The 21244-nt window shown below is 40.8% G+C and overlaps 1 protein-coding gene across 5 annotated transcripts in view; it reads right to left on the bottom strand.

The window, feature by feature from the left end:
- The window catches only part of dicer1 (dicer 1, ribonuclease type III), an 89524-nt gene extending 68561 nt beyond the window's left edge, over window positions 1–20963 (bottom strand). For 4 of the 5 annotated variants that reach the window (XR_007033011.1, XR_007033010.1, XM_047341742.1 and 1 more), the window contains exons 1-6: window positions 20777–20963; window positions 13821–14017; window positions 13519–13681; window positions 11470–11600; window positions 9432–9566; window positions 9174–9334 (exon numbers count right to left, since the gene is read on the bottom strand). Coding sequence is in view for 3 of the 5 variants with exons in the window: in XM_047341742.1 (XP_047197698.1) it covers window positions 9174–9334; window positions 9432–9566; window positions 11470–11600; window positions 13519–13681; window positions 13821–13934 (704 nt within the window). In the remaining 2 variants the exon portion in view is untranslated. The remainder of the gene's footprint in view (window positions 1–9173; window positions 9335–9431; window positions 9567–11469; window positions 11601–13518; window positions 13682–13820; window positions 14018–20776) is intronic. The other variant, XM_035168402.2, reaches the window with a different exon arrangement.
- Window positions 20964–21244: the final 281 nt, after the last annotated feature.

The raw sequence follows: 21244 nt of genomic DNA, 5'->3' as shown, positions 1-21244 counted from the left end.
TAGGGCTAGCTTGGTCAGTGTGCATAATCCAGATTAAATAACAAAAAAACAGAAAAAAAAGAGCAGAGCTGTGGGGAGCTTGAGACAAGGCAGCTGTCTTGGCGCCATCCAACTCAAACTGAGAAGTTCGTCCCGCAGATTATGATACAATGCAGCGTTTTAACTTCAATGTTGGAGAATCATTTTTAAAGTTTATCCATTAACACAAATACAAATTCACTCAAATATTGTAAAGGCTAAAAATCAAGGTTTTTCACCACACAAGCCTTAGTACATTGATGTGTGAGGAACATGGAAAGAATTACATCACTATTGAATACAGTGACGGTTAAAGCCCAGGCCCAATCCCATTTCACCCCTTCTCCCTACCCCCACCCCTTGTTTTAGAGGGTTATCTTGCCCCTTGAAGCAGAGTCACAAGGGTTAGTGCTTGAAATCTTTCCTTACTAATTGGGACACCCCTTCAAGAAGCCGTTACATCATCAGTAGTGGTCTAAGTATACAGACGAGACAAAAAGTTTTGCAGGGGATGCCATTGTAATAACATTGTTGAAATCTTAAAAAAAACAATGCTATTGCATGCAGTTACTAAAGTAACAAACCTATCATATCCTAATAACATCTATGCTAATGCTGGTGAATCAATGACATTTGAAATTGAAAAGCTTGGATGCCCAAGCACAATATTTGGCAGGTGAGGAAAAATGGTTCCATTGTCCCCCTTAAAAATTTCCACCAAGGGTCTTCGTATTAAATTTACTTTGGCCTTGAGAAATGAAATTTGGCACAAATGTGCATCATGCCAAGACACACAACATCATCTTGCCATTCTTGGCCACAGCCAACAGGAAGTTGGACATTTTGGATTGAACATGCAAATTTGGCTTGATTTTTTGTGTGTTTTTACTCGTACTAAAACATCCTACTCCTACAGATTTCAGCCGATGGACTTCAACTTTGGGATAAGTCAGGTTAGGGACGTGTTGATCAAAATATGTATTTTCTGTACACATTTCGTCAGGGGGCGTGTCCATGGCTTGGCAGAGAATTTCGATGATTCGCCAGAAAACAGTATGTGCTTATAACATCCATGTATACTGTCCAATCTGCCTCAAACTTCACATGTACAACAAAGGTGCCGCCATGAACAGAACCATATGATGATATTCAATAATAGTCACTGCACCCACTAGCTGTACCTGTCATGTTATACATTTAGGAAGTGCTTGTAATGTCCATGTATATTGTCCAATCTGCCTACATATACTACAAAGGTCCCGCCCTGACATTACATTTTGGTTTCCTGCGGGTAGCCCATTTACCCGATGCGTGTAAAAGACCTAGAAGAGTTGGTGATTGCATAGAATTAAACTTTTGAGTTTTGTCAGGGGGTGTGACCATGGCGTGGCGACACTCAGTACATCACCACTATTACATAACATTTAGCTGATGCTTTTATCCAAAGCAACTTACAATTAGTGCATTCAACATCTAAGAGGGGCCATTCGTGGTTCAGCATCTTGCCCAAGGACACTTCGGCATTGGCTGGGATTTGAGCCGCCGACCTGGAGGACGACTGCTCTACCCCTCAGCCACAGCCACCTCACTATCAAACTTCATGTGTGAGATAAGGAACCGTCCTAAACACATCTTTATGCAAATAAAATATAACAGTCACAGCGCCGCCTAGTTGTGACAGAAAGAACCATGTTTTATACTGGCAACAGAAAGGGCATGTTTGGGGCGGCGTATAGCTCACCTTGTAGAGCTCCCGCCCCATTGAGGCTAGGCCTCACCCGTAGTGGCCTCGGTTTGATTCCGACCCATGGCCCTGTGCTACATCTCTTCCCCCGCTCTCTGTCTGCCCCCCTTCAAAGCTTGCTCTGTCCTCCTTTATAAAATAAATAAATAAAAAGAAAGGACATGTTTGATACAATTGAACTAACATGTTCACATCACCCATTGTTATAAACTTCAGTTAAAATTCTCTAGTTACTGCCCATTCAGGACAGTGGGATAACAGAAGCGGGGGCAAAAGTGTGTGTGTGTGTGTGTGTGTGTGTGTGTGTGTGTGTGTGTGTGTGTGTGTGTGTGTATTCATTCAGGGACAGTGCCATCTACTGGAAGCAGGAAGTTGTCCTTCTGGTTCAAACGTCATTGGATTGACCTGAAATCTTCACATCTGACTCCACACCTGAATCGTGAGACAAAATCAGGGACGCAGTAACATTTTACTACTTTAAGGGCCTGCAGTTCTGCTTTGCCCACCGGGATGGCAACAACTAGCAGATGGAATAGCCATAGGATGTGCCATCGCTCCCATCCTTTTAGTGGCAGCCTTTGAAGTAATCCTCATTGGCACTAGGCAGAAAGTGGGACAAATCAAGCTACCAACCGGACAGAGTCCAACATCACTGAGGAGCTACATGGATAATGTCACCAGCCTCCTCTAGACAGCAGCATGTTAATCAAGACTGCTTGAGCTGATGTCCTGGGCAAACATGAAGATCAAGCCCTCAAAATCCTGCTGCCTGTTGCCCATACAAGGACATTGTAATGACAGCACAAACTTTATAATCGGTGGCGAGAAAGTCACACATGTCTGAGCAACCCATCAAAAGCCTGGGGAGACATGATGAGAACTGTGCTGAAGCAGCTCTAAAAAGGATTGACCAAAGCCTAGACAGGCAGGGCATGCCTAGGATGGGGAGAGGCATCACGTTTTTGGTCTAAGGCCAACCGGAAAGAGTGAAAGGAGATGGTGGTATCGGAGGTGACAACGATGGAGGATGAGTGCTATAAGATCAAAGAAGTGTCACAAGTCCGACATGGATGCTGGACAATCTGGGTCGGGGTTTGTTGAAAATCAGTTGGTCTGACCTGTGGAAGATACCACTCAGCTTTCTCAACAGAGCCACCAATGATACGGTTCCTTGTCCTAGGAACCTCCAGCAGAGGTTTGGGAACAAGGAGTGCAGCTCCCTCTGCAACACTCCAAACCTCAAACACATCGCGCTCTCTCAGGGGTGCGACAGGTGGGGCCATGACCTGGTCCTGAAAGAAGCTGGCCGAGGTGCTAAAGGGATGCAGAAAGGAAAGCAGAGGGAGTGCACCATAAATGCAACATCACATCTGCTTTGTCAGGGAGGGTGGAGGAAAGATAAAAAACTAAGACTAAAACAAAGACACCTTTCCTCTGACAAGGAGTGGACTATGAGAGTTAAGATTTGTGATAAATAATCATAAACAGTCCCTGGCTACGGAAAAATGTGATCACTAGAAGTTTCCTTAGTAGAATTAAGTCGGGAGGAGGCGTATCGAGATTTGACGGAGCATCCTTGCTGTTCTCTGTTCTCTCTCTATTCTATTCTTCGGACAATGATTCAGATCTGGATATCTGTAATCTATTATCTAGGGCAGCAGGGCTCCATCTGATTGGCCAAATATATTGACACGCAGAGCCTGAATACATGGCGCATGGAACACCATCTTCTGCGGTACATATATCATGCATGTTAATATCGCGATGATGATAGATTTGACATATCGTGCAGCCCTCAAAATAAAACCTGAGGTCTGAACCGAACCGTGGATTTGGAGAATCGTTACACCCCCTGTGCGGCAGTGCGGCCCGAGGAGACCCAATGTCCCCAGCAGGTCGAGCGTCGTGCGAGGAGGAACTGCTACAGACCTGTCCTCCCTTACATTGTCATAGGGAATGCAATGGATTTAGCAGCATTGACTCGACATTAGAGGTTTACAGAGACCTGGCTAGTTATACCAATTTCCGACATTGTCATGGCTCTGGACGAATTCAAGCTGATGTGGGAAGACACCTATTTTAAGTCCTCTCCCATTTTTTTGCCGGGATATTCTGATCAGGCATGGAATTTAAGCTATCACTTTACGCGGATATCTATTACTGTATGTCTCAGATCCATATCATTCTATACCTATCCTATCCTTCCTGCAGACATTTGGTTCATTCTCAGGGTATAAAGTAAATATTTCTAAGAGTGAATGCTATCCTATCAATGCTTCGGCCCTACAACTTAATCAGACTGATAGCCGAAATGAGCCGATCTGGCTTCAAGAATCTGGTTGTATCAATTTGACCAGATCATTAACGTCTCTTTTTTCTGTCAACTTCTCCCCTTTACTGTCCAAAATCAAATCTGACCTTCAAAGATGGAGAAGTTTACCTTTGTCGTTGATTGGAAGAATTAATGCAGTGAAGATGATCATGCCCAAAATTCTGTTTTTGTTCCATTGTCTCCCCCTGTTCTTGCCAAATTGCTTTTTTAAAACTATTGATAAAACTATTTCTTCTTTCTTATGGTGTGGAAAGGCAATCCGCAAATCATTATTGGAGAGATACAAATTTAATGGTGGTATATCTATCCCCAATTTCCAACAGTAATATTGGGCAGCACACATCCACAAAATTAAATTTTGGTTTAACTTAAGCGATCCACCATGGTGTAAGTTAGAGGCACAGTCTTGTGTCTTGTCCTCTCTGTCGGCTTTACTTACCTCCTCCAACCCAACCAGCCCCTCTGGCTTTACAAATAACCAAGTGGTAATTTCCACCATGAAGATCTGGTACCAATTCAGAAAAAAGTGAACATTTACTTCAGCTTCAACTTAAGCTCCCTTACTAAAGAATAACTTACTCCAACCCACATTCACAGACTCCACCTATTCTGTATGGTACGCTTAAGGCCTGAAATTGTTTAAAGACCTGTATAGGGATGGTCTTGATGGGACTTGACAAGATTCACACAGGTTCCACTTGCACTTGTTTGACACTCATACAGTTCTAGGTAGTATTTAGAATTAATTTTTAGAAAGCTCGACTGTCAAATATATCCCAATGCCATTGATAGTCGTGACAAATGTCATTCTTCATCCTGCAATTTAACATTCTTGCCCATCATTATCTCGCAAAGACATGACCTCACTGAGCCATTGAGAGCTTGAGGGAGATGATACGCAGATGACAAAGCTTGCATAATGCCCAGCTAACACATAACATCCTGAAAAACGCCAGAAACACAAAGTTTGTCCCATGGTCATGTTGTACTTGCTAAGGCAATTTAAACTGTGGAGAAAAAAAAGTTACTAGAGCCTCTATAAATGTTCAAGCTTTTATGTTATGTAATGTGACAGCCTCTAGGAAACGTGTGGTGACATCCATGATGGTCAACAAGAATTCATTGCCTTTCTTTGTCCTAGGCAAAGGACCGACACAATCAATAATTACCTGTGAAAAGGGCTCTTCAACCACCGGTATAGGTTTAAGCGGTGCTACAGGAACTTTCTGATTGGGCTTTCCTACCAACTGACAAGGATAGAAGGAATGACAACAAGCTACTACATCCTTGTGAAGATGCGGCCAATAGAATTGTCCCATAATGTTAGCTTAATAACCAGAGTCGAATAATCAGAGTCTTTCTGATGCCTAAATGGCCAGCTAAGGGACTCATGAGCCAGCCGCAACACTTCCTCCCGATAACCTTGTGGCAGCACTATTTGCTCACATCCACCCCACTCCTCAGTGGAAGGTCGATCCAGGGGCCTGCACTTTCTCATAAGCACATCATCTTGAAGGTAAAAACCCCCTGCTATATTTTTACTCTCCTCATGAGTAGCTGCTGTCTGTAGGCTTCTGGGACCAGCTCATACGCCCTCAGCACTGCGAGCCGAACCTGATCATAATCGTAAGTAGCATCTGGACCTAGCGCAACATAAGCATCCTGAGCCTTTCCAGTCACACCACCCTCAACAAATTCCTCTGGTTCAAACTCTGCCATGTTCGCGTCCACAACTGCTCACAGCACCACCGGGAAGAAAAGAATAAAGACAAATCCCACACTGTGCAGACCTGCTATGTGCTAACACAGATCTGCATTGCAACTGCAGCCAGTGTGTCCCAATGCATCATGAGTATTGACTAGAGGTGTGCATCTTCACGATTCGATTACGATTCGGCAGTCAAGGATTGGATGCACAATGATGCATCTCGATGAATTTCAATGCATCACATCCATAATTTTCTATAATACTTTAATTGGCTGCTTTTTCATCAATTAATACAATCATTCAGACAAACATGAACTCAATTTTAAAAAATCTGACAACAGTAAGTCTATGACAGTGGTCAGTGCTCTCCACACTGATTTGACAGTCATTCAGTTTAGACATGTGTGCTGCACCTAAGACTTAAAAGGACAAACTCTGATTATAGCCCTTACTGTATCAAGGTGGCCCTGCCTGGCAGCGCCACTGCACTGAGGCGCATTACTCCACTGGTCAACAAGTGACTCTGCTTCTCTGATGTTTTCCAATCACCCACATTTAGAACTGATCTTTATAAAAACCTGATGAATTCATATTTATGTTCCTGGATAAACGGGGCGTCGCTTCTTCTGCAACAATGAAGTTAAAACACCGCGTTGCGTCATAATCTGCGGAAAGGATTTCTGTCTGCAGGAGTGTGTGTGTGGTCGTCTCTCACACACTAACTGATAATCACATGTATTTAGTTAGTAATCGATGAAGTCGGATGATTACTCCGGATCGTTCCGGTCACTTTTAACACTGATGTCCTGACTGTGTGCGTCACGTTACGTCTCGTGTTGTGTGTAGCAGGGGGATGCGTGCGCACGGTGCATTAAAACATGCGTCTCATAAACTCAAAAGCAAATCAAACTAACACAAAGTAAACGTCAGTACTGTACGTGTCCTAATATCTTGTGATCAGTGATGGTATTTATTGTTAAAGTGTAAAGTGAGCGCAGGTCAGAGGGGGAGTGAGGAGGAAGCAGACTACGACAGAGACTCTGACAAAGGACGACCAGACCTTTAATGAGCGTCTGTCCTGAAGCAGCGCTGGTTATAATTATTCAGCGGCAGGACATCGCTAAAACAATGAACGGAGCGCAAAACATGAATGGATTATGTTCTGTCACTGCATCGATGCAGAGTCGTCCGCATTGCGATGCATCTACGAATCGAGTAATTTCCACACCTCTAGTATCGACAGTTAGGGCTTTCCAGATCGACCAGTTTACATCTGTACTAGACAGACTAAAAAACTGGGTAGGACTCTCTGGCACAGCACTAGACTGGTTTGAATCCTACTTAAAGGATAGGGGTTATTTTGTGTCTATAGGTAATTACACATCTGAGCGGACAAAAATAACTTCTCAAGGCTTCATTTTAGGGCCTCTTCTGTTCAACATCTATATGCTTCCACCATGTCCATGCATTTATATTCTGCTGACTTAACTATTGAGTTCACGGGTCTCTCAAAAAATTATCAGAAAGCTGCAGCCAATTTAAAATGCTGCTGCTGGAGTGCTCAACATCAACAAGAAAATGGATCATATCACTGCATTTCTGAGATCTTTACACTGGCTCCATATATGTCAAATAACTGACTTCAAAATCCTGCTGTTGGTTTGTAAAGCACTGAATGGTTTAGGAACAAAATATATTTTGGATCTCCTGCTAGGTTATAAACCATCCAGACCCCTCAGGTTGTCTGGAACAGGTCTGCTTTCTGTCCCCAGAATCAAAAATAACAAAACATGGAGAAGCAGCGTTCCGTTTCTATGCTCCACATTTGTGGAACAAGCTCCCAGAGACCTGCATGTCTGCTGTAAATCTTAGTTTGCCACAGCCTTTTATTAAATCATGCAATTACCAAATTTCTTCTTCTATCTTCAGTCTTTTATTTCATATTTTAATAATAAATGTTTTATTCTGTATTCAACTCTGTTTTTCTACTTTAATATATTTTTATATGCTTCTTTTTTGTATCGTCTTATGTTGCATTCACACAATTTTATATAAAGCCTTTTTGTCGACATGTGCTAAACAAATACATTTGCCTTTGAAGTATAGTATACATTGGCTCGTCTAGTGTCCCTGTAGCGGTTTATACAGATCATAACCCTGTTGTTTTTATGCAGACAATGTGGAACAAAACCAGATTTTCTCCTTAGGTGTACGGAATTTGGCTGATAAAGATCAACCAATTCAAAGGTTCAGTGTGTGGAATTTAGTGACATCTAGTGGTGAAGTTGCATTTTGCAGCTGAATACCCCTCACCCTCCCCTTTCAAACATGAAACAGAACCTGTGGTAGCCTTCAGTTGCCATAAAACTCAAAGGTTTTTAGATTGTCCAGTTTGGACTACTATAAAAATATGGCGGACTCTGTAGAGAGGACCCGCTCGAGATGGAAATATAAAGTATTTACATATAAAAGGGCCCATTCTACGGGAAGAAAACAATTCGTATAATTTAGATTTAGATTACACACTTTTTTTTACACACTCTTAGTAAAAACATGACTAAGATTATTGTTTTTCTTTTCTGGTGGGTCTGGTAGTCAACTTTCATGGGCTATATTTCTGTTAGGTTTATTCTTGATTTGGGTAAATGAGGATCCTTAGATCCTACAACCCTTTATGGGTTGGTCTGTGGGGTTTTCATTTTTTTGTTCATTTTGACAGAGAGAAAGGCAGAGAAAGAAAGACAGAGGGAGAAAAAGAGAGAGAAAGAAAGAGATGCGAGGCACAAGACATCTAAAAGCGCTTTGCACGGTGGGCCATGGTGCATGGAAATAGGGCATTATATTTACTAGTGATTGCAAGCATTCTTACCACTGTGTGGCCTCACTCAGTCAGTGCAAGTGTGTGTCAACGAAAGCCCCTTTTTGAGGCTATATCTTGTAATTGAGTAAAACATTTAATTTCTCATCCAAGATGCTCCTTCTGTTCAGTTCGTTCAGTGTTGTCAGTAATGAACAGATTTGAATCTTGTGGTAATGACTTTTTATCAAAAATGTCACCAGTTCATGCACAACACTGGTCATAACAACCATCAAAATTATTTTAAAAGACATTTCTTTTAAGTTAAAAAATACTTTGTGTTGCTTTAAAACCAATACAGTATCCTCTCTTCAGAGCAATAGAGAACTCTGAACTAAAAGCACTCAAAACTACCTATGTCTAATAATGGAAGGAATACTAAGTGATGGACTAAAAATGGAATAAAACCTAAATCTCTGAGTGCAATGTATAAAGTGGTTGATTTGCAACCCTGTGGCTACCCTGTATATAATGTTCCTTAAATGGTCAATGAATATACATTAGCTTACAGTACCTGTCCAGGACAACAAGGTCGGTGGCAGTCTCAGCATTGCTCTTCAAGATTGTTTCCAAATTCTGGATCTTCTGCTCCAGTTCTGAAGGGTCACATTTTCCATTGAGAAGAGAAGCTGTGAGACCCAGGATACGAGGACTACATGAACACCCTTCAAACAGCTGCAGAAATAGAGAAGAGCAAGATCATTCACATTTTTTCTGTATGACTGTTTACAACTTCTGCAAAAGGAAATGTTTTCCATCGAGACAATCTCACCTTCATTATCTCACAGTAGGGGTGGTCTGTAATGGCCAGGTGACAATCATCAAAAACCACCAAGTTGAGTTTAGACAACAGTAAGATTTTATTCCTCAAAACATGCAGGAATATGTGGCAAGTCATGACCAGCACCTGTATGAGACAAAGTTGAGAATGCACATGGGAAAAAGGTATTACTGCCAACAGTGAGTGATCCTACAAGTGGTCATCCTCAATGCATCTTGAGATCCATTCACTTAGATCACATTCTGAAGTGGTCCGGGACGCATGGGGACACATTTTTTTAGCTGTGTGAACAAAAAGGCCTCCTGGGCCACATATGAAGGACCACCAACTCAGCTGACGACGTCTGACCGACTACAGTTTCACAAGGAATCTATCGTATTGTTCTGTTTCTCAGTGCCCACACAATTTGTTTGTGGCCAACACCACAATAGCCACACTCACCATTTCATAATGATTTCTATTTTTTCAAAGAGGTTAAATATTTCTTAATAGTCAGGGTTAGGTTTCTTTTGAATCTTTTTAATTCAAATTCACTGAATGAGCAGAAATTAAGAATAGCCACTGCTTTCAATAGGTTAATTGCGACCTCAACATTCAAATGTAGTTTTACAATTCAACTTTAACTGTCATAATCACACATAAGGCTGTTATATTTTATATTGGGTAAAATATATAGCTGGAATAGTGTTAAAATGATAATAGAACAATAATTTTTCTGTTATGTATATTAAGGGAGACAGTCCCCTGAAAATCTTTTAAACTTGATAGTCCATATCTCCCTGAATTTCAGTCTGACATTTTGTCTCCATAGGTATCAAGTGACCAAATCAGCCTGGTTTTTCTTTTTATTAATATTTGTGACTGTACTGCCCTCAAAGTGTGATGGTTTGACATTCAATGACCCTTAAGCGTAAGTGAACATTAACATAACAAATGTTTAGTTGCTTGCTGTTGTATGTCAAACAGAGCAGTAATGGGGAAAAATGTGAGAACTTAAGTGCATTGATTGCAAAACAACCAACTGGATCTGGCTCTACTTGAGGTACTTGCACTGGCTGAGCAGGCTGACACACAGACCTCAAGACCACTGTACACTGCTCCCAATCAATGCTGTGCTGCCTTACATGTTTGGCTATGAGCAAATGATGATCAACTCCTTCACATCTTGTTCGGATCAAGAGAAGCCTACTGCAGCATTGTTCTGTGCAGCATGGATTCTAGCAAAAAAGAAGAAGCTGTTCACATACTCTCGAGACTATGAAAGACTGCATGTTTGCTGTTCTGAGGGAGGTAGTGAATGATGACAAAGTGAGAAATAATGTGATGTCAGCCATTAAGAAAATACCCATGTCTGACGCGTTGCCTCTTCTGCAATAATGAACACTCCAGTGTGTGTGTCTGTGTCAGCTCGTCTCCGTCACTCTTCACACACAAACTGACAATCACATTTATTTAGTTATTAATGGATGGTGTCATGATTTGGGATCGTTCCGGTAATAAACCTTGATGCCCTGGCTGTGTGTATCTCGTGTTGTGTGTCACATGTGAATAAATGCAAATGTTGGTCTTATATTCAATGTGTTTAAATTCATCCCTCAAAAATCTACACAAAGTTAACTTGAAAAACTGGGCAGGTCCAATAACTTCTGATTAGTGTTGGTGTTTATTGTTGTGCAAAGTGAGCCCAGGCAAGCGGGGAGGGAGGACACTCCGGCGGGATTCTCCAGCACAGTAAAAGGCGACCGGACCCATAATAGGCATCTGCCCTGATCCTGAAGCAGTAGCAAGAATAATAATGCAGTGGCAGGCCACTTTTTTTGTTTAATTATGAAAAAAAACACAATATTCTTTTTTGAAATGCACCTGTACATCTATACATATGAATAAAAAGGCCACCTGAATTGAAGAATTTCATGAAGCCTATTCCTAAAGCAATGGAAAATTAGGCCAGATGGTCACAGCACCGAGGTACATAACACGTGAAAGCAAAGCAAATTGAAATTATTAACATGAGCAAAAAAATACATACCTGATTCTCGATTATCTCTTGACTCCACCGTTGGTCAGTCCATGCTGAGGTTTCCTCCAAATCTGTGTACTCTCCCACCTGAAGGTCAGAGTGAGTCCTGACTGCAGCTGCTTGCTGAACTACAGACAAAGCTGGACAATACAGACCATACAAAGATTAAACCACTTGTAAAAGTTCAAGTTTGATCAATCACCTTAAAGGGCCCATATTTTACACCTTTCTGGGATTTAATTTGAGGTATTAGTACCCCTAAGACGATATATCCGTGGTTTAAAGTTGAAAAAATTGCTGCAATGTGTATTTCCATGTCCCCTCTTCTGCCTCTCTCTGGAGCTGCAGACAGAGCAGGCTGTTTTCACCTGGTAAACACAGCTGAAAGTCACGTTGGTATGTTTGGAAACCGTTATAGAAGACCAGCCAGATAGTCATAGTCGGTTACAACTAGGGTTGCAAAGGGGCGGAAAATTTCCGGTAAATTTCCGGAAACTTTCCGGAAACTTTCCATGGGAAGTTAAGCTCGGGAATTTGGGGAATTTTGAAAAAAAAAATTGCCGCAAATTAAACGCTGAGCAATAAAAACGTCATTCAAAACTCTATTTTAAAGATGTATGGAATGCAGCACACGCTGCACGTTGAATTTCAACCCTGTACTGTGCATTTCTCCATCACATGCACAGATAATTCCCAGCATCCTGCACACTACAGCAGGGCTATTGAGGCCACACTACTGCATTAGCCCAGTAGTCAGGAAATTTTGATGATATTACTGGGGAAAATATATTAGCATGCTGATTGAGGATTGTTCATCTAGCCTATTTCTATTCATTTATCCATCAATTGTAAAATATTTTTAAAGACGATTCCAATTGTTTAGCTAACTATTTATATCTCTGGCATTGCATTAGTGTTTTTTACAAGCTTTTTCCTCATCTTACTCTACAGAACAATGCCACGTGCACTATCTCATGTGTGGAGACATTTCACCCCAGCCAATGTAGAAGGAAAGGCTGTGTTCATTTGCAAATACTGTGCAGAAGCATATAGTCAAGTGCCCAAAGTTTCCTCAGGGCTCAAATCAGCTTATGACAAAACAAAATGTTTATATTTATATCTGTATATGACAAGGTAAATACAGTTAGTATAAATTACCCACAAAATTTCCAGTTTATTCCCGTTAATTCCCGTATATTCCCATGGAAAGTTTCCAACTTTGAATATTCCCGGAATTTTGCAACCCTAGTTACAACAGGATGTTTCTGAAAGGTAAGTTACATCGTCCTCATGTTTGTTCAAGTTTTAGCAAGACAGTCGGCCAATGTAGGAGTAACGTCCCGAATTACAGTACGGAGTTTCACAACGGAGTTTCAATACGGAGTAACGTCTACCGCTGGAGGCTGGACTGGTACCGGCTGGGTCGGGCTGAGAGACGAGTGGGATCCCGAATGACATCATACGAGGGAGGAAGTACGAAACGAGATGTTTCAATAACATATTTCTTAGAATGGACTGAGTGAAAAAGTCAGCGGTGTGACTGTTTTCATACTTTAAGGGTCCCTACTTCAACTAACTACTGATAGTAAAAGCCCAGAAAATGTATTTTACACAATATGGGCCCTTTAAACACTGTGCATTTGAATGAGTTGGCTGAAAGCGGAGGGTTAAGATTGCCATTTTTTCAATTTCTTTACAGTTCTGAAAACAAACCATAAAGAATAATGCACATAGAAATATAGAATATCAACAAAACAATAGGCATTGTGGTAAATGGACTGCAGTTATATTGCACTTTTCTAGTCTTATCCACCACTCAAAGCACCTTACAAATCACAAGTCACATTCACCCATACATTCATTAATTGTATACACAGTGCTTTTTAATCACTCATCATTCAGACACTGACATAGCGGATGTCAGGGGCAATTTGGGGGTTCAGCGTCTTTCCTAAGGACACATTGCCACTTAATGAGCCAGGGATTAAACCACCGACCTACTGGTTAGTTAACAACCTGCACTAACTCCTGATCCATAGCTGTCAATGTGTGCATTACCTGTGTTCACCAGAAAAACAGTCCTCTTGGCATTTCTTTGATAATGTCCACGGATTTGGTGGGAGAGCTCTTTTGTTAGAAGTACTGCAATAAAGGTCTTCCCTGAGCCAGTATTCAAGCAGACAATAGTATTATGTTCAAGAGCTGCTTCAAGAAGTTCTACCTGTGGAGAAAAATTAAGGAAAGTGTGAACATAAATAAATACACTCATCAATTAATACATAAATACAAAGCAACAGCAATGAATAACTGTCTAATTGTATGCTGCTAGTAAACATGCATGTGAATAGAAACTTCCTTGCCTGATATTTCCTAGGTGTATAGATGTTGTCATGGATAGCCTCCTGCTGCCATGGCAGACCAAAGAAAGGCCCCATGGGTGAAGTAGCAGGGGTGACAAGCTGTAAGCCTGCCATGTTTCAAAGAGGTGGAGGTCAGGGGGCTGGGCTCCTCCAGTCGTCCACTTTATTTCATTTCATAATTGTCACTGGCAAGTTCACTGGCAAGGGAAATAAGGATACCACATTAATGTACTACCTTATTAATGTTACACACGAGGCACTCATTTAGGTGCTATTTGCAAAGTTTGTTTTTAACATGGCAGCACTAAGTGTTAAGTTTGAGTAGACACAGAACAGCTTGTTTAGAATGTTGAGACAAGTTTAGTGATTAGCAACAGCTATATTAATCCTTGGACATCAGTGCCATTGATATTGATCACACAGAGTAAATACATCATTCTCCCCAACAGTCAATCATAATTGAAGGAGCCTCTTTAAGAATCTAAAACCAAGTCCAGTTGCTCTTGATAAAACCATTTGTTGATTATCATTTAGGCCCTACACAGACCTGTGCTGGGACCTACTATTGGTGAACAATAGTTGGGCCTACATGTGTAGCGAAAACCTGACAAGTGTCCTGTGGTTAAATCCGCTCAAAGGGAGTTCTGGTTATGCCCACGTTTGGACCGTGAAAAGTTCTATTTTTACAGTATTTTCTTTGTCAGTAATTTATTGCTCCTCTCCCTGTCTCCATCATTCGTGCTGTGCACTGCGCCAACCGAATCGAGCCAAACCAAGCATGCCCCACCATCTCCAAAGCCAAAGAGGCCCCTCTCACAGCCAGGAGGTAGGGACTCTCCCTCTGTACTCCCACTCCAACAGAGTCATGCGGCAACAAAAGAGGCCTTACTATTGGAAGTCAAACTAACTAATAATGGTATTGTTTTTTATTTTGTTAAATATGATGCTTGTGTTACTGTTTTCTTTAGCGCAAGGGGTGTAAATGATGTGTTATGCAAAGGTGTGCAAAGGGCTTAAAACGTAGTTAAAAAACACAATGGAAAATAAGTCAATTAAGGTAGTCACTAGGGCTGCACGATATTAGCAAAACATGCGATAATGTTTAATATCGCGATGACGATACGACTTGCGATAAATAAACAAACCGTCCCTGGCTATGGACGCAAAGACTACATACAGCTTCACAGCCGGGAGAAGGCGCACAGCTCGGCCGCAGCTCAACCAAGTCAGGTGCAGACACAGGGAGCCATGCACAGCTCCACTAAGTCCACTTACAGTGTTAATGTGGGGTCTTTTCATATACGTTTGGGCCATGAAGTAATTTTGTTTTCATTTTTAGCGGCTCTGTCTGCAATTTACTGCTCTTCTGTGTCTCTGTCATTTACGCTGTGCGCTGCGGCAACTGCGACAAACCAAACGGAGCGCGCCGCCATCTCCTCCAGCTCTAGATACATTTACTAAGTTTATAAAGTTAAATAATACTGAGTTTACACATATGTCCGATCGCACTGTGTGTGAGTGAGTGAGTGAGTGCGGCTGATGAATGCGCTGCTCTGAAGAAAGACTTAACTCATTAATAAAAGTATCGATCATTATGTGATGAGCAGTAAGCTTCATAATTTTTTTATATAATCAACCGCTCATATTGATGAATCGGACCCGGGACAAAAGTAATCACTATTAGTTTCCACAGTAGAATTTAGTTGGAGGAGCGAGATTTGACAGAACCGCGTCGCTCTGTCAACTCTGTTTTCAAATCTGTTTTCTCTCTATTCTCTTCTTCCGACAATGATTCACTGACAGAAAACCTCATCAATGATCTGAATGTCTTTCATTTATCATCTAGGGCAGCAGGGCTCCATCTGATCGGCCACATACATACAGAGCGTGTGAGTGCATGGCGCATGGATCATCATTTATTGCAGTTTTTGCCATCTTTTGCGATACGTCTATTGCTCACGTTGATATAAGCGATGACGATAATGTAAATGGTCTGGAAAGGAAAATTCGCCCCTGATCATATCTACTCACCCCTATGCAGTTGGAGGGGTGGGTGAAGTGTTTGAGTCCAGAAAACACCTCGTCGGAGGAAATCAGAGGACATTTAGGCTTAAAACACGGTGTAAATGACGCTGTTTAGAGTTGAATATGAGTATTAGGGCTTCCAAACACTTGGATGACACCAGAGGAGCAGTATGGAGTTGTGTTTTTTTTCTGTTTTATTACGTCTGAAGATAAATCACTAATATCTTCAGTTATATTGGATTCGGCTGCTACACTGTCTACCCCTGAAACTCCAGCAGTGTTTTGTGGACTCAAACACTTCACCCACCCCTCCATCGACATAGGGGTGAGTAGATAATGAGTGAATTATCATTTTTGGGTGAACTATCCCTTTAAACATTGAATGAACTTTTATAAAGAAAGATACAGAGGGAAGATATGTGCTGGGCCCGGTGATATTTGCAAGACGTTTTAGTTACCTCTCTGAATGTTTATACACCCAGATTTAAATGGGCACTCTATAAACAAATCTTTGAATTTTTTGTTTCAGAAGCCCAGGGTATTCTAATTTGTGGAGGTGATTTTAATGTTAGATTAGATCCAACCCTCGATACATCAAAACCTCACCCAGTCGGTGAGAAGAAATATTACATGTATAATGAGGGAGGTGGGAATTTCAGACATATGGGGGGATTTAATTCCAACAAAGAGAGATTATACTTTTTTTTTCGCACCCCCACTCCGTGTATTCTAGGCTCAACAACCTCTTTATATTTGAAAGAGATTTTCATAGAGTGAAAACTTGTAATATTGGGACCATGGACCTGACAGATCACAATCTCAATGGATTTAGCTATAGGTCATAAAAAGAAAGCCACTACCTGGAGACTGAACATAGGTATATTACATTTAAAGAGGCAGCAAATAGGGGAAGATATTAAAGATTATTTTGATGAAAATAATAATGGGGTAGTGTCTTCTCCAATACTTTTTGATGCATGTAAAGTTGTCCTGAGGGGGGATATTATAGGCTACTGCTCTACCTAAAAGGGCCCATATTGTGTAAAATAAATTTTCTGGGCTTTTACTATCCGTAATTACTTGAAGGGGGTCAGTAGGGACCCTCAAAGTATGAAAACAGTCACTCCGGACTTTTTCACTCAGTCCATTCTAAGAAATATGTTATCGAAACGTCTCGTTTCGTACTTCCTCCCGCGTACAAGTCATACGGGATCGCACTTGTCTCTCTGCCCCACCCAGCCGGTACCAGTCCGGTGACTTTTAGCTGTGTTTACCAAAGAGATCGTCAATCTGCAGAATGAGCAAATCAGAGGAGGGGCTCAAGAGGCAGGCGAAAACAGCCTGTTCTGTCTGCAGCTCCAGAGAGAGGCAGAGGAGAGGACATGGAAATACACATCTTAGCAGTTTTTTCAACCTTAAACCACTGATATATCATCTTAGGTTTACCAATACCTGAAATTAAATCCCAGAAAGGTGAAAAACATAGGCCCTTTAAAAAGCAGAGAAAAGAAAAATGGAGCAATTAATTAAAAAAAAAATTTGAACATGCATAAAGATACAAAATCCAAAAATAAAAATAGATAAGAAAAAGAATGGACTAAATGAGATCTATTCAAATTATATTTTAAAAAAAGCTTTTTTTTCACAAAACAAAAATATTAGGAATCAGGAGGAAAGTCAGCTAAACTACTTGCTTACAGATTAAAAAGGCAACAGGCAGAAAACACCATTTATAAAATAATGGACCCCATAACTAAAACCATATACTACAAATTAAAAGATATGCAACAATAATTAGAAACCTTCTATAAAAACCTATATAAGCAGCCCGAAGTAGACAAAACTAAAATAAAATAATGTTTTGACCAGATAAAATTACCTAAGGTGAAGGAAGAACAAAACAAGCTCCTAAAGAAATTACAGATGAAGAAATCAAAAGAGCAATATCTAATTTGAAACCCAATAAAGCAGAAGGAACGGATGTTTTTTCATCTGAGTGGTTCAAGGAAATTAAGGATTTGTTTATCCCGAAAATGAAAGCCACCAAATTATCAACTAATTGATAAATCAAAATACAGAATTTATTGAACTATATGAAGTAATGATAAATAATACAATTAATGATAAGAAACAATTACGACGGTATTAATGATTTGTCATTTTACAGTCCAAACATGTATGAAAAGACCCCAAATAAACACTGTAAGCGGACTTAGTGGAGCTGTGCATGGCTCCCTGGGTGTCTGCCCAGGCTTTGTAGGCAGTCTGGCTTGGGCAGTGGAGCTGTCCATGGTCCCTGGGTCCGTGCCCCGGCTCCATGCACTCTGCCTGGGGCAGTGGAGCTGTGCATGGCTCCCTGCATGCCAGCAGCAGAAGTGCTACATGAGGTTTCTGCAATGACTACTGTATTTCCTCGAATAAAAGTAGGGCTATTTACTCAACTAAAAGCCAGGACTCTACAGTATGAAGCCATGCATCTTCGGGTCCTACAATAACAATAAAAACCTTGTTAGAACAAATGAATGGATTCAGTCAACAGCAATGCTGGAATTATTTTACTTTGAAAGAGGTGGTGACCGATCATTTTCACTCTCCATTTTGCTGTGAACCACATGCTGTACATGGAAAAAATAGGCAAGACCCCAACTCTCAAGAAAAGAAAAAAAAAAGTCTCTGTCCAGGCCAAATGTAAACATCTGTCTCAGGTGATCTGATGAGTTGACAGCTCTAAATACAGGTGTAATAATACTTTTACTCTTCTCAAAGTTTTCCATATATTGATTTATTTTTAGGCTGGGCTGTGAGCTGGTATCAACTAGGGCTGTAAACACTAAATCGATTATAATCAATTATAAAAATAGTTGGCAACTAATTTAGTAATTGATTAGTCGGGTCCGATATAATACACGGCACACACTGTGCCAGCATCTCCTGATGGGTGGGGGCAGTAAACCAGCCAATCCCCTGCCTTGTGTAGCTCACGTGACGATGCCGTCTCTTGTCTTGCGCAGGTTTTGTTTGAGACTCCAGTTAGAGCTGCACGATATATTGAATATTTATCATTATCGCAATATCAACTCACGTGATATACGTATCACAAAAGACTGCTTGAACTGCGATAATGGTGTTTCATGCCCCATGCATTCACGCTCTGCATGTCAAATTATTTGGCCAATCAGATGGAGACCTGCTGTCCTAGATTATAAATTAAAGACATTCAGATCATTGACAGGTTTTTCCATGAGGAAATCATTTTCAGGAGAAGAGAATAAGAAGAGAATCGAGAGAAAAGAGAATTTGAAAACGCGACACGGCTCCGTCAAATCTTGCGCCGCCTCCCGACTAAATTCTACTGTGGAAACTTCTAGTGATCACATTTGTCCCGAGTCACATTCATCAATATGAGCGGATGATTATAAAAAAGAATTGTGTAGCTTATTTATGATCCCAGAACCTGAGGGTGAGTGAGTAAGTAAGTAAGTAAGTAAGTAAGTAAGAGAAGGTTCCTAATGGAGGGAAATGACCCGAATGTCTTTCAGTGACCGCCATAATAAGACTGTTGAAATTCTTTAAATGATAAGCAAACAAGCTTTAGTGTTTCAAATCTTATTATCTTTAGCATCGGAAACACTGGACCATCCTTGGCAAAAGGAAAGGAAAAAATGACGCCCCACAATTCATTGTGGCAACAACATTTGAAGTAACATTGCAGTTGCAGCTGGCAGATCCACAAACATACAAAAACCAGAACAGCTTTTTAATTCTTATGACACAATGCAGAACTGATGTAAATCCTCACAATTTCGTGAGCTCCTGATTTCTTCTTTATCAAATCTGTCAAGTCAGGAGTCACAGTGAACAGCAGGCATATTGAACTTATAGTCCACAATATCATCATCAGAAGTAAATAGCCCTACAAATAAAATTTCAATCGCCCATTTGCAGAATACACACAAAAAATGTTCACTTATAAGGCTTCCTCCACATATATTCTTTGTTATATTATTTCAACATTTCAGTCAAGTTTATTTTGTTTTTATTTTAGATTTGCCATAACAGTGGAAACTGAGTATAGTGCTGAGACATGTTTGAAGACTACGAATGGGTCAAAGTTAGTCAACTTGTCTTTCAATAAAACTAATGTAGACCCCAAACCACCGCCTGCCAGTCACACTTTACTTTTTTTAAAACGTAAAGCCTTTAGCTAAGTAGCTGGACACTTGACCACTCAGTTGAACTAACTAGCAGACACCACAATGACTAATATAAGCAAGTTTGTCAACAACTATTAAAGTTAATTTAGCACAAACTGTTTAACAGTTAGACGAATTAATACGCCGATCTTAAGAAATCTGATTAAACATCTTAACACTAGGAGCAACGAAGCATGTCAAGGTTCTTGGCCTGATTAAATTGATAAATTGTGATTCGTAATGTTTGCTAATAACAACAAAGTTCATGTTAAATTAGCTTATTGGCTTCACTGGTGCTAGTAGTAAAGAAAGACTTGATGAACAAACGAAGTAAGCAATGCCACCGACAGTCCGTTGGCGTCTTACGTTACCAAGTAGTCAAAGAGGTGCACTGGAACCCCTCTTGCAGTGTTCAACAGGGTACCTTAACCTAAAATGGCTAGCGAATATGAACTCAAAAGGATCGCGCCTGCCAAAAGCCAGATCTTGGCCTAGCTATCTTATTGACCAAAGAAACGTATTTCCGATTACGCTGGGCTGTTTCTGACTGTGTGATTTGTAGATTTAAATTGAAACATGGCCATATCCAAAATGTACAGCGTGTAATGCAACACAACATCTAAGCAACAACTATAGCCGCCATGCACCATCAGCTAGCTAGCTAATAGCTAACAAGGCCGACACATTAAAAACAGTATTTGAGAAATACGAATCATACAATTATGTACTTAATCTCACCTGGTGTATGTTTGTAGATTGATCGTCTTGACTAAATAGCTTGAAATCATTCGTTTGATATCCTCACTGCATCCACCCTTGCTTATCCGATTTGATGGGTTTCCTCTCACGGTGGGACCACGTCCTTTCACTTGGGCCCCGCTACGCTAGAAATATAACGTATATTACGTAACTATCCGCGGTACTAATGACACGCCAGTCTCGTTTAGAGAACGAGAATCCCAGTCCCCTGGCTTCTTCTTCTTTGGGGTTTAACGGCAGCTTGCATCCTTGTTGTTGCATTACTGCCATCCTCTGGTGTTATTTAGTTCCTACATTGTCCGGTTTTTCTTGTCAGATTATTGTCATCAGTCCTGTTCTCCGAAGACAGTTTCCCAGATGATTCCTGCCTTGTCGTCTCTCGCCACACTCCACCATCATGCAGACGTTTCAGTGTCTCATTACCCACTCTGTTTTGTATGGAATGCA

Source organism: Hippoglossus stenolepis, chromosome 10 (genome assembly GCF_022539355.2).
Source record: "Hippoglossus stenolepis isolate QCI-W04-F060 chromosome 10, HSTE1.2, whole genome shotgun sequence".
NCBI classification, from domain to species: domain Eukaryota; kingdom Metazoa; phylum Chordata; class Actinopteri; order Pleuronectiformes; family Pleuronectidae; genus Hippoglossus; species Hippoglossus stenolepis.
Note: the sequence above shows the minus strand (reverse complement) of the source record. Positions and strands in the feature narration are given on the sequence as shown.